Source organism: Cetorhinus maximus, chromosome 10, assembly GCF_964194155.1.
Source record: "Cetorhinus maximus chromosome 10, sCetMax3.hap1.1, whole genome shotgun sequence".
Classification (NCBI taxonomy): domain Eukaryota; kingdom Metazoa; phylum Chordata; class Chondrichthyes; order Lamniformes; family Cetorhinidae; genus Cetorhinus; species Cetorhinus maximus.
The window spans coordinates 17697746-17712309 of record NC_135888.1 but is presented as its reverse complement, the minus strand read 5'-3'; the positions used below and the strand labels follow the sequence as shown (position 1 = coordinate 17712309).

Genomic DNA, 14564 nt, shown 5'->3' with positions numbered 1-14564 from the left:
TAAGCAGGTCACCAATGCCCTCCTTGCAATGCCTGACCATTCCTCACTCATCTCAGGGATTTGCAACTGTGACCAGCTTGTCCTGTGTGCAGGGCACCACTGACTGCACATATGCTGCTACCAAGACACAACACAAGCCAGCAATATTCACCAGTAGTAAAGGCTACTACATCATCAATGTGCAGCTAGTGCCTGCTCATACAAAAACAAGATTTTTCAAGATTCTGCAAGGTACTCAGGCAGTTACCATGTCACATTTATCCCAAGACAGTTTACAATCCCCCCATATTCCTCTCTCCCAGGAAGGTGGCAGGATGGCTGCAGGGGACACAAGACATGTGGCTCATGACACCCCTCACAAACCCCATCACATCTCAGAAATACAGGCATAATTCAAAAGCAGGGGACCACCATGATCATGGCTGCATACACTAGAGATGCTAGAGCAGAAATTCATAAGTCAACATGGGTTTGGGGGTTCGCATATGACCCATGAAGGTCCATGAAGTCTCCATATCATGGGAGGGAATTACATACCTCACTTCAGAAATGCACCATACAGTGATCAATAAAGGTACTTCATCCCATTTAGATAACATTTATACAGACACAGAGGCTGCTATTAAATCACACTCCAGAGCAAAATGTCAAACGTGATAAAGGTAATTTATTTAGTTGCAGACACAATAGTCTTCCATTCATTTCTCATCTAAGTGAGCTACCAATAGTGCTTTTCATTAATGAAGGTATACCAGCTGTACTACTTCTAAGAAGTGCTCCATTAGAGCTGGTGAAAACCTGTTCTTCCTCATGCTGGGATCCTTGAGATGATTGTGGCTGGTGACTTCAGGGTACCCGATTGAGCCAGTGAGAGTCCAGCAGCAGTCAGCCACACCTCAGTTGCTACAGGGACTGTCTGGCCCAGCTGTGAGTGGCACATTGACAGCTATTGGCAGAAGATGTGGCAAAGGAGGAGATGTGCTGGCATCCTGAGGGAAAGAGAGAGACCGAGAGAGAAACAAGTGCCCTGGCCTTGGCCAACTGCGCTCTCATCCAAATTCTTAAAAACTCAGGGCTACAACTTTTGAACGATAGATGACCCAAATTTCACAGTCAGCGGCAAAGCAATAATGCTCGATGCTGACCCCGAAGAAAGTTGAATACAAAGATCTAGCAGTCTCTGTGGCATGGATTTCTCCTTTCTTAATGTCAAGTTGAATCTGGTGCCAAGTCCAGCCATTCAGCAACAGTCATTAAGAAGAGTGGGCAGCCAATCACATTGAAGTATTCTCACAGACAGCAAACCAGGAAGTAAAATGTGCTTATATCCTTCCCTTTAAATTTTGGGGCTGGGGAAATACATGATTGGGACATAAGTTACCGAAATATCAAAAAAACTTTAAAAAATATATATTTTAAAATGGTGAATTTTTATTATCATAATGGAGAAGTTGGACATTCCAGAAAAATATAGGCCGGGATTTTCTGGCCCTGTCGTGGGCGGGACCCACCGTGGGAGAGGCAGCGCCCCAGCCAGAAATCCATTGACTGGCAGTGGGACCGGAAGATTGCTGCGGCGGGCGGATGTGGAAAATCCTGCCGATAGTTTTTCAGGTAGAATGAGGTTGCTCAGAAGCAATTATTAACTTAGTACACTGTTAAAAACCCTGTTAAACCTTATTCAAAAAACTGTGACTTGTTCAAGGGTTTCTATAGCGAGACTAATAGTGTCAAAGGCAAGTTCTTGTTAGTTCAATGATTTCTACTTATTGCAGTCTAGATGGGGAGCGTAGGGGAGGTGGATTTCAACTGTGCACCCTATGGGGAAGAGTAGAATTACTAATGGTAACTTCTAGATTTCCACGTTTAACTGCGTATGTGCAGACTCCAGGTGTTGATGTCTGTTTCAAAAGAGTAATGATGGCAAACAGTGACCGTATTGCAGTTATTTTTAACCATTAAATCTGGGCTATTCAGAAAGTGTGTCACATATTACAGGGAATCTCACTGTAATATGCTACAGGTGTTGAAATGCTACTAAGCAGCATTCTAGTGTGAAACTTGTCACGTTATCCTTTGAGTGTGTCTTAATAACAGAAAGCAATTACTTTATAATCACTAATAACAAAATAAAGATACATCACTGGCATCTAAACAAATTAGCTTGAAAATTTACATACTCAGATACTTCTGCTGGTTCCTCAAAAACTTGATACTTTGCCTCCAAACGATTTACCTTGTAGTATTTGACTGCACTAGAAAGATAAAAATGCTTAGTTGTGCTTCTTATCTGACAGATGATTGACCCTAGAGATACCAAGGACAGCATGCAGTCTAAATATTTGACAAACAAATCCAAAAAAGTGAATTTGAAATTAAATCATAAGTTATTGATGGTGCTGCACTTCTGCATGGTACGGAGCCTATAAAATAAAAGGCAATTTTGTGAATTCATCAATTCATATTAATAATATTTTCAATTACGTTAGGAGATTCTGGTAAATTTCACCTCTCTGTGCAGCTAATGCAAAAGGTACGCTTCAGTTTAGAAGGACATACTTGCTAAAGCAATAGTTCCAACCGGGTCAAGGAAGGAAACATTTTTGTGCTAATACCCAGCATCTAACTGAAATCCCAAATGAAAGGCTTAAATTTATATAGTAACATCTCATACATATCTCAAAGCATTTCATGCAAACGATTATTTTGGGAATGATTGACTTGTTATGCGGAATACAATGTTTATCCCATGGAGACAGGGAAGACTAGTGGCATAGGGTCAGTAAAGGATTGCCTGCTGGCACCATTTCTCTTCTGTTTTGTACTGGTTCTAGGGTGGGCAAAGGCAGCAAGCTGAACTGAAGATTTTTAACCCTGGGGTTGGGTTTCTGATTGTCATGAGTGTCAGACACCTGGCTGACCAAACAATGTTCATCGTCTCTGCTGCGTTTATCACACACTGATGAAAATGATTTAAGCAATTTCACCTGCGACGTTGAAATCAGGACTCATTAGAGAAAATTAGAATGCCCTGGTGGTACGTATTTTGCAATATCAGACTTTTGTTCAGTATTTTTGTTTATAACCTTTGACAGAGGAGCTTAATTCATAGCTGCATTGCAGAACTCTTCAAGAATTGTTTCTTTTATAAGGTATCAGTCCCCATTAACAAAGTTTGACATCTTTTATTTAAAAATTAACAATGAGAAACAAAACATGTTCTGTGTGTGAGTCAGTACTCAGAAAATTATTTTTGGGATAGGCTGCTCCACCAGCTTAAATAAAGGTACTGCTTTAAAAATGTGCAATCTTTTCATTTTATTATCCTTTACTAGTTATAAAAGATACTGGAGATGAGAATGGGATGAGGGTAGAAGGCTATTTGACTGGGGTGGGGGGGCGCGGTTGGTGACTGGAGGTCACATGATGAAACCTCCAGGCACATACCCAAACTCAGTTGGCAGCCCTGGCCTAAGCAGATCTTCCCTTGTAAGGCAAAACAGTGCATTGTCACTCACCTAGGCTAAAATAATTCTTTTTTTGGCTGTCTTCGGCTCCCGTGCTTCCAAAGAAGCTAACCAATACCCACTGAGATCAATTACCTTGTTCTGATAAATGTTTGGAGCCTTCAAAGGGTATCGCACCAGGTTCAGATGAATAAAGAGACTATATTTTTCCAGCAAAGCCTTAGAACAGTCCCTGAAACACTCCTTTAATGTTAAGGCAATGGGATAGGGAACGAAGAGCCAGCCCTTCCTCCCCCACCACCCACCGACCTAAATTTAAAGGTGCAGTCTAAACGAGAGGAATGAATGGAAATTTAAAGACTAGACAAGCTAAAGTAGAAACTTAAAGATTTAACTGTGATGAAAACGGTTTGAGCACCAGTTTACTTTTACAGACCTAGGTGTTGATGCAGTCTTTTGCCCTTTGGAGGACATACCCGGAGAGCGCACAACTTGGGAACCAGAAAAGGATGACACTCGAGAACCTGTTGAAGCGAATGAAGAACAATATTATTTTCAATGAAGCTACTGCTAACATTCCATACACCTATTGATATTCCTGGTAGTGTTCTTTGTTATTCTACACACACAGAAGTTTACTAAATTTCAATCAGCTGCTTCAATGGCCCAATGTAGGGTTTAGTTGCGAAACATGATATAGGGTGAGCCTTACAAATCAAAAGTTCAATTCCCAATCTGTGATATGTTAACTGATCTAAACTGTGATGGTGACAAGAAAATTATAATTAGTCTCAATGGGCTAGATTTTCATCCTAGAGGCAGGTAGTGGGAGTAGGGAAATTTCCAGTTGGCGTGTTCGCCTCAGGAGAAGGTGCCGGCAAAAGCAGGATTTTCGCTCAGAGGTGCTAATTGGAATCAGGCCTAACGCCTCCCGAAACAGTTAGGAGACAGCCACAGGGGCTGCCAGTTGCCAAGGCGAGCTGATTAAACTGCCCCACTTGGTGCTCTGAGACTTTGTTCCAGTTGGTTTATTGAATATTAGGCCCTCTAGCCCTCACACCCAGTCCTCATGCCACATCCATGCCAACTCAAACCCTATAGCCACCTCATGGCCCCTCATATCTTTCATGCCAAACTATGCTGCTTCAATTGCCCTACAATTGCCTCTCACACTGTCCATGCCAACCTCTGCCTCTCCATACACTCCAATCGCCTTCATACCCCCATGCCAAGTTATGCCCCCTCCCACCTACTAGGGCCCCTATACAAAGCCTTGGCATGTCCATGCTCAGAGGTCAATAAACATTGATCTCTGCAATCAATCTCTTGGAGAATCAGAGCTGTCAATCAAGCGATAGAATCACTTCCATCAAGTGATGGAACATTCTCCACTTCCCTGGATGAATGCAGCTCCAACAACACTCACGAAGCTCAACATCATCCAGGACAAAGCTGCCTGCTTGATTTGCACCGCATCCACAAACATTCACTCCCTCCACAGCACCTTCCAAAACCACAACCGCTACCATCTAGAAGGACAAGGGCAGCAGACACATGGGAACACTACCACTTGGAAATTCCCCTCCAAGCCACACACCATCCTGCCTTGGAAATATATCACCATCCCTTCACTGTCACTGGGTCAAAACCCTGGAATTTCCTCCCTAACAGCACCATGGGTGTACCTACGTCACATGGACTGCAGTGGTTCAAGAAGGCAGCTCACCACCACCTTCTCAATGGCAATTAGGGATGGGCAATAAATGCTGACCTAGCCAGCGATGCCCACATCTCATGAATTGATAATAAAAGCAATGTTTCCCTGGGATGCAACTGTTTTAACAAAAGTAATGGATGTCTGGGTTCTCAGCCAAGCCTCATTATGTATGCTTCGCTGAGAGCCCAGGCATCCATTACTCTTGCTGAAACAGCTGCGCCCCAGGAAAAAACATTGCTTGATTGACAGATCTGGCTCCCTGATCTCTGTGGTCAATTTCACAAGGTTTATCACACAAGGTTAAGTTGTTTCAAGGGTTTGTTGGTGGTTTCAAGGGTTTGTGGCTTCTGTAATTGATACTTTAAAGGGTCTGGATGACTGACATTTTTATTGCCTTACAGTGAAATGACATGTTTTTAATAAGGTGGAAAGCTGTGAATAAATTAGATTTTTAAAGCCTTTTTTACACATGCTACTTTTGCTAAAGGGTTCATTGATTCTATACAGTATATAGGGGGTCAATGAGCATGGAATCACCATAGCTTGGCCTAGTGCGTATGAGGGGCCATGGGGGTTGGGGGCATAGCTTAGCATTAGGGGTACAATGGGCCATGGGGGTGTGGGTGGGCGGGCCTTATCTTGGCACGGGGGCATGAGGTGGACCTCTTGAACACACCTTTTAAAAGGTCCACTCATACAGATTAGGGGTTCTCAACTTTTCTGCGGGGCTGTGAACCGCGACTCTAAAAACCTGGCCCGATGTCATGAAGGTTGCAGAGGAGTGGGACTTGCCTATTCCTGTTTGGCAGTGCTGAGTGAGGGCTTTTGACAGGAACGAGCCCGCATCTTTAAAGACACTCCTGAAATTCAGACGCCCTGAGAATGGAGTCGGGAATCTTGGAATTGTGACCTGCCCACCATTTTTAAAGGGCTCCTGAGTCACCCTGACTCAATTAAAATTCAACCCAATGTCCCTGGAGAAAGATTAGGCAGGGTTTCCATTTCTGATTGGGATTTAGAGACCTTTGCTGGGCAGTTCTTGGGTAATGCTAGAATAGGGTTGGGTTGCAATGCATATCTTTGGGTGTGGAGGGGCAAGGAGGGGAGATAAGGAAAGAAAATTGGAAATGAAGAAAAGGCATATGTAGTAGCCTCTCCTACTGTCCAACAGGGGTCACGTGATGTTCTTGGAGGCTCCGACCAATCAGCCCTAAGAGCGTGTAATCTAGGGGCGAGGCTTCCTGTTGAGGATCTTGTTCAAGCATGTAGCATCTGAAAAGTTCTCTGTAATAAAGTTTATCTGTTTCTTGTTGAAACCTATCCGGTACATCAAGTCATTACACATAATTTGAAAATTTCTGGGCAATCGACTAGCAAATGTGACACATTTCACCGACACACTCAGGAACCATTCATTTCAGTGGAAGATGTGCAGTCAAATCCTATAACAAAAAGCAGCTATAAAACAAGCTTGTTATGAAAATCAAGCTTATTTAATGATACATTTTGTTTTGCGGAGTTGGCAACCCTCCAGTAATCCACATTCTTCATGTATTAGCTTCAACAGTATCAGCGGCATATTTTAATTTGGGTGTTGTTAAGCCAAGCTCCTACCTGATATCCACACATAGATACCGTTTAGATGGAGGCACTGGGCAATTGACTTATTTTTGTTCCATAGAAACCATAGAAAAATTACAGCACAGAAGGAGGCCATTCGTCCCATCTTGTCCATGCCAGCCCGAGGACACCCAGTTGCCCTTTCTAATCCCACCTTCCTGCACCCGGCCCATAGCCTGCAGCTTACAGCACTTAAGATGTACAGAGGTCAAATATGGTGGTGCATTATCACCACTTCTTTAATCTACAGATGGTAGCAATCCTTGCTCTGTATTTTTCGATAGGTAAACTAATCAAAAGGGAAATAGGAATAAACTCAATTTGCTGCCCAGTCACTACCTCTTTTGCTCACTATGTGAGTGGCATTGGAAATGCAAAGGATTCTGTTATGTCATACCTCTAACTGTAGATTGTTCATCAGCTGTCTCAGGCTCTACATCAGGCAACACTTCTGATTTATGGGTGCTGCGGGTTACAGACAATACAGGATTATTATATATTTAATACCAAACACAGAATTGTAGCATTGAATTACAAAAGTTGAATGTTTGATGCAACAGACCTGTGCCAACTATTTGAAGAGACCATTCACTTAGTTCTGTTCCAGTGCCACTCCCCATTCCCTATTACATTTTTCTTTTTCTAAATATTTCTAATTATGTATTCATTTCCCTTCTAAAATCTATTATGGATTCTGCTTCTACTGCTCTTTCTGATAGGTCACTACATATCCTAACAACTCTTTCCCTGGGGGGGAATTTATTTGCATAGCACCACTCCTAGAAGTTCTAGACACTTAGGTCAATTCCCCAGATCCGTGCTGGCTTCCTCATTGATATCATTGAAGAACATTGTATGGGCCTCAGACATAGTGGCCCACATGCTGTCTGCCCCTGGGGAATTGATGTAGACCAAGTATGGATACTCAAAACGTCACCATGTGGATGAGCTTTTCCCCCAAATTCTTCGAATCTGTGCAGGGAATTTGCATTTTTAGATAAATAAAGAGATTTGAATTTCAAAGGAATCTTAGTGTGTTTATAACTAGCCAGGTAAACAAGGCTAAGGAATGTGTTTATTTTCCCCAAAGATTACTAATATATTGGCAACATGAAAGTTTTTATATTATGAGGAAGATACATTTTCAAAGACATATGGAATAATAGAATTTACATATTAAAAAGAGAGAAACATATATAAAGGACAATGAAAGGCTATGCGTTTGAAGGCCATGTAAGATCTAACAGAAGTGTATGAAATAGCCGTAATGAAGCCTCCAGCATTTGTGCATAAGTCTGCTATACAAGAAAACTGAAGTTGGGGAAAAGTCATTTGGAATTCCACTGTCAAGTATTGTGTTCACTTGCTGATTCTGTTTTAAATCTAAAATCTAGTCTAGGCTGTTGCCTTAAAGGGGGTGTAACTGAGGGTCAGGGTAATTAGGAATTTTAGGGGTTATTATAGTAGTAATAATTATGTATGTGCTTGAAATCTTTTATATTTTGTTAATAAATATTTTAATCTAATTTTTAAAATCTCCAAAGGTCTTGGTGGACTTATTACTTTTGAATTCAGTGCACACACCTTATAATAAATACAAATCACAAAATGTTTATGATAGTGCAAACAAGTTTCCCTTGTGGATTTGGTCCGCCTGGCACACATCGTCTGCCTCGTCATAACACCCACTGTAAAATTGCTACCAGGTCGGGGCAGGCGGGAATCCTGCTCATGCAATTTCACGCACCCCCCCACCTCAGAACCCATGGAGGGGAGCTGCCTCAGGGAGCTGAAGATTTGTGAAATCAAAAATAATAAACTTACCAATGTTAAAAACATGTCCCCTCATGCAACACTGTCACGTGAGCAGGGACATGTTATGAATGAAATTTAAAAATTTTAATTTAATTTTTAATTGCTGTTGGAAATCTCATCCTGCCCGTGGATGAGGTTTCCTAAAAAATCCAAAGGCCGTTTGGCCTTTTCACCTCCCCTCCAACCGTAAAGTTAGACAGGCAGCGAAAAATTTCATTCAATTATAGCTTTATTGGCCTTAATAGGCCTGTTAATTGTCGGTGGGCATTCTGCCGACTCCTACTCGTGCCCGTCCACCGAAATATTGGGCGTCATTTTACGCTCAAGCGGGTCGGGCGCGTGCCCGCCCACTCAGCACAAATTTCAGCCCTATATATAGATAGCGATATACAGAGCTGTGAATTCCAACACTAACCCACGGGGGAACCCCACTGTTTACATGCCTCCAGTCCCAAACGTAGCCAAAACCACTACTTTCTGTTTTCTGTCCTTTTGTCAATTTGCTAAGCATGCTGCCACACTCCCTTTAATATCATACTCCTTAATTTTATCAATAACCCCACAAATATATTTTTGGGTTAAAGCTTCTTGTCCTCTTAAAAATCTACAACTTGTCCATTATCAATACACTCAGCTATTTTCTTGAAGAACTTGATTAAACATGTCATACATGATTTGTCACTTACAAATCCATATCGACTGTCCTTAATTAATATTCTTTCCAGTGATCTATAACTTCATCTCGGGTTATGGTTTCTAGAATGTTACCAATGCTGGGTTGACTGGTCTATAGCTTTTTCCTTTCTCATATTTTGAGCAGAGGTATTACATTGGCAATCACCCAGTCTTATTATACAATTTCCAAATCTGAGGACATTTGAAAAATTTTTAGTCCACTGGCCCTGGACGAGGGCAAGGGAAAATAGTCAGAGTTCCCTCTGAGATCATTATCCAGTCACTTCTAGTACGTGATTTGATGATGTGGACAATCACCTTGATTGATATTGAATGCAAAATTGAATAACTGCACTCCAGTCATGAAAGAGATAGAAAAATATTCAATACAGATAATAGGAAGGTGATCTCACTTCTGCCTCAGCAGAATGATCTCCCTTTTTCACATTTGGCACTGGGTACCATTGTCTTTTACATTTGTGCTGTTTAATCTAAGGACTCAAGAGTACAAAAACAACCAGCATCCTACATTTACTTTTGTGGGCCAGAAAGCTTTAACCCATTGGTGAATTGGTGAGTGCACATTTCTGGAGCTCTATGCTGCCATCGGTTTCCTGCTAGTACCAGGAAAATCATTCAACTATTTTCACTTACTGTAGTATTTCTTTGATGACACCAACGGCCACATCTTCAGTGGCAATCTTTCCTTTTTTGGTGGGCTGTAGCAGATTCTCATTTACTTTACTCTCCCGTGTGTGAAATTCAACACGAGTGGCTGTGGCAATTGGGCCTTGGAGGGGAGCTTCTGTTAAGGCTGGTTCCTAGGATAAAGAAAGATTATAAGAAGCCTAGTGGCTCAAACAATTTGTGATAGACAATGATTTTTTTGGGCATTTTTATTTATTAATGTTGACGAATAGCGTGCTCATCAAAGCCAAATACAATAAAGCCATCCTTATATGCCATACAGAACCACCAATGTGAACCACTTGCCATTTGTGCTGAATTTGCCATATTTTTATTGCAGGGCAAGGATCAAAATGGCAAAGCTGGCACAAAGTGCTGCCACAAGTGGCCATTTGCCTTTGTCTCAGGATGATGACAGGAGAACCCACTCCTGAAGAGGGTCTTGCCTCTGGAGGCAGCAGAAATGGGGTATTAAAGGAGATCTGTATACTGAGGTTACATGTGCACATCAACCACTACACCTTTGCTTGAAGGCTATTGCTAAGTGTCAATAGAAGGGTAAAGATTTGGGCCCAGCATAGTTGTTGAAATACACGCACTATGCATCTGTTCTACAGAAAACCGACTTCACTGGAACACCACGGTCAGTTCATTTTAATAAATTCTTCATGATTGGACCATGCCAAGAGACCATGCTGATGATAGGGATGGGGTGATATTTCTAACAAAGCAATTAGGGATGGGGTGATATTTCTAACAAAGCAATTTTCCAAAGTCACTGCTCAAAGTTAAAGGGGAGCTACACGCAGCATTTCAACAGGCAGCAGAACGCTGGTGGGAAGAGCAAGGTTAGAAAACAAATAATTGGAAAGGGTTCATCAAAGGAAAAGAGGAGTGCAATAATCAGAATGCAGGTAAACTATTCCAAACACCAAGAACAAAATAACGCCTATGTGGTTGTGTTATGATCACATCCGATGCTAACTGCTGCGCAAACCAAATCCCTTTTTTTTTGTATTCTGAAAAATGAGAAGAAAACGTACTGATCTCAGCAGCAAGAAGTCCAGTAACACTTTTGGGATTTTAAAAATTAAAAGTAAAAGTTTTATTAACAAGAATAAAAGAAAACTTAAGCACACATGATTGCAGTTGCACAATTAAAATTAGTCTTACAAAACACTCCCCCTGGCCTGAATTTCACGCTTGGCGTGCGCACCAAATCAATGGGAGTGAAAGCCGATGTGGAATCCGCTCTTGGCCGCGGTCGCATTGCGAACGCAATTTCACGCTGGATGGTCAATGAAGGTCCGCCCAGCGTGAAACGCATCCTCTCAATGGTCGGGAAGGGCTGGACGGGGACGGGAGTCTGTTGGGCGCCGGTTCCAATGACAACCCGGCGGGCGCTTTAAAACTGGCAGCTGCAGCTCCCTGAAAGCTACCGGAGAGAATCTTTGGAGTCTGTCCAGGAGACCATTTCACTTGAACAATGGCCTCACCAGTGGCTGGAACTGGCAGGCGGGAGGGCAAGTTGGGTGGGCACACGGCCCCCTTCCCATTTCTAGGATGAGTGCCTCATGGTCCTTGTGGAGGAGGTTGGTGCCAGGCAAAACACTCTAGTACCCGGGGATGGCAAGAGGAGGCCATTGCACCTGACCAAAAAAGCCTTGGAGGAGGTGGCAGCCGAGGTCAGTGGCCATGACGCTGTTAGGCGTACATGGGTGCAGTGCCGCAAAAAGTTCAATGATTTGCTGCACTCGGCAAGGGTGAGTAACCGAGTTGGCATGGATCAGTGTGGAGAAATGTTAATGGCTAGCCGATGACCTGTGGAGCTCAGGGGTGTTAGAGTTTGAGTCCCAACTGTTACTGACACCAGAGCCAGCCAAGGGAGTGAGCCCTGGCTGCTCGGCCTGAGTTCCTTGCAGGTCGAGGGCCACGACTTGGATGTGCCCTGTGAAGTGTCCCAGAGGGCACTGCATATAGAGAGTGGACAAGTCAATGCTCCTCTGTTATTTCAAAAGAGAAGCAGTAACACTAATGAAAGAACCAAGGCAGGCAATACTAATGACATGTCGTTGTTCTCCCTCTAGAATCGCCAGGTCACCCTCGAACGTTGGACCCCGAAGAGCAACGCTTGACTCCAGAGGACCACAGGGCTTTAGATGCACCTGCCTCACACCCCATCTCTGAACCAGGCACCAGTGCAGATACCAGCACTTCGTGGGAATTTGATTGTTGGCTAGAATGTCAGTGCATAGCAGTGAGGACATGTCACACTCGCTGGGCAGCAGGCGGAGGCAGAGAATGCCTAGGGCGCCAGAGTTGGAAAACTGCTGGAGACCAGGATGATGCTGAGTTGAAGACAGATGATGTGCCACTGGAGTCATCCATTAGGCGGCAGATGCTGGATGTCCAGAAGGATGTGTGGGAGAATCTGGTGGAGATCCATGAGGGTATGTGTGCCATGGTCTCTGTTGTGGAGGAGTCCATGTGGAGCATGAGCACTACATTGACCCTCATCGCTAAGTGCACTGCCTCCTCCATTGAGAGAGTGGTGACTCTCATTGAGAGGCAAGTCCAGGGACAGAATCAGAGGTTCCTGGGGTTGCACTCAGACCTGCAAGCCCTCACACAGGCAATAACTGAAACTCAGAACAGAGATGAAGCTGTGTAGTTCAAATAAGCAGCCAGCGGCAAACCATCTCCTAAATTTCTCACCACTCACAATGGCAATGATGCAGATCCTTTTCATCCTGCCCTAAGATGGGTAAAAGTGGGCTGCCCGCTTGCCCGTTTTGCCCGTGCAACAAGCACAAAATCGCGCAGGCAATGTAAAATTGGGATCAATTGCCTTTTTAATGGCCTTAAGTGGCCCTTTAATTGTTGGTGGGCACGCTCTGACACCCACATGCACCCTCCAATCTGAAGATTGCTTGTGTGCAGGATGACATCAGGACGCACGCCCGGTGTCATCCCGCGCTATTTCACCACCCTTCGGATCGGGTGGGGCCCCTAAAAGACTCTACTTGGTCAGACCCATAAGTAAACACCTTCCAGGCAACACTCCATTATAGATGTTTAACTATAGAAATCTAGTAATAGTACTCAAGGGAACCTGCTGTAGCTTTAATAGAGGCACACCACATGACCTCTTAAACTCCCTCCCACTCTGCTATGGAAACCAAAACTTCAGAACACGACTGCTTTTTGCAGCCTAAGACTTTTCTGGTTTGACTGGATGACTGATTCAAATTGCATCTTCTCCCAGGCTAGAGCTATTTCCTGGAGAGCTTCCTCACATAGCCAATAGCCCACAGGTACTGCTCCAGCTAACAACTCCAGCTATGTTAAGCTTTCCATAGTAACTCTAAAACACCTTTTTCCCCCTTTCATCTAAGATTCCATTGTTTTCACACCTCTTTGAAACTCAAATCCTTCCAAACATAAAATCTTTCATGTTTCTAGTTTACCTCTGCTTTCAAGTCAATAAAATGTAATATACCCTCTTCTATTTACCCATGGAACTCCTGCAAGATGCAAGCATGTTTCCTTGGCACCTCTGACTTCCCTTTGATATTCAAACAAACTCTCAACTTATCTAAAAATGCAAATGTTAGATCCAACCTATTTACTCATGCCTCAAACCTAACGCCGCCATCCTTTCATGTTTTAAACATCCCAGACAACCTGTCTTCTAGTAACTTTTCACCAGCTTAATTAAATCATTTACGCATGCATGCACGCACACACACAGCCTTCTTCACAGACTAACACAATATTCTCCAAAAAATATATTTTAAAAATAGCATCCGTTCTCACAGGTTGCAAAAAATAGTGCAAAATACCTTTCCAGATGCTACTTGTAAAGGCTAGATCACGTCTTTACTCCAGTTTCATTTCATAGGTTCACAACCTAACAGCACAAGCTGAAGAATGAAGATGGGGCTTTTTGTCCTCAGCCTCAGTATCACTTAAACCATGGAATTTACCTAATGAGTTGTCAAGCAGTGTAATTTTGGGATTTGTTTTTAGTAAAAGCACACACACATACACACAGTTTCCACTTACCACTAAGCACTTGAGATAGGTAGCCCTCTTCTCCATAAGGTCTCGGATAATTTTGGCAAAATTATACAGCTCCTCAGGCAACACTACCTGGGGGAGGGGTAATCACACTTATATTACTTATAGTAGCAGAGATCACACAGACTAAGTCTATTTTCATTGTCTCTGCTTTAGAATGCTAATAAAAGACATAGTCCTGAATTTTCGTAAAGAAGGAGAGCCTCTCAGTTGTTATAAAAATGGTGGGGGAGGCTCGAATCAGAAATCTGGCCCCCAAGCATGGCACCTACCGTTTTCACAGGGAAGGGAATGGGAGCAGGTTCTAAGTTGCACATCTATGGTTCACAGAGGCAAACTGCACATTTTAAAGTGCAGCTGCTTCAGGCTGATCTGATTTTCATTAGTGGGATGTCCAAACAAGTTGTGCACTTTAGACCTGGTAGGAGGAAGTCTAAAGCTGCTGGAGTTCTTTGGAGAGGTAGGGTACCTTTTTTGATATGGCCCAAGGAAATCTTTGGGAG

The 14564-nt window shown here is 43.1% G+C and overlaps 1 protein-coding gene across 1 annotated transcript in view; it reads right to left on the bottom strand.

Annotated features, from left to right (window-relative positions):
- ccdc180 (coiled-coil domain containing 180) overlaps window positions 1–14564 on the bottom strand; it is a 154095-nt gene that overhangs the window by 27218 nt on the left and 112313 nt on the right. Inside the window, exons 28-32 of the mRNA XM_078551273.1 lie at window positions 14047–14133; window positions 9949–10115; window positions 7202–7269; window positions 3904–3991; window positions 2181–2255 (exon numbers count right to left, since the gene is read on the bottom strand). Coding sequence (XP_078407399.1) covers window positions 2181–2255; window positions 3904–3991; window positions 7202–7269; window positions 9949–10115; window positions 14047–14133 — 485 coding nt within the window. The remainder of the gene's footprint in view (window positions 1–2180; window positions 2256–3903; window positions 3992–7201; window positions 7270–9948; window positions 10116–14046; window positions 14134–14564) is intronic.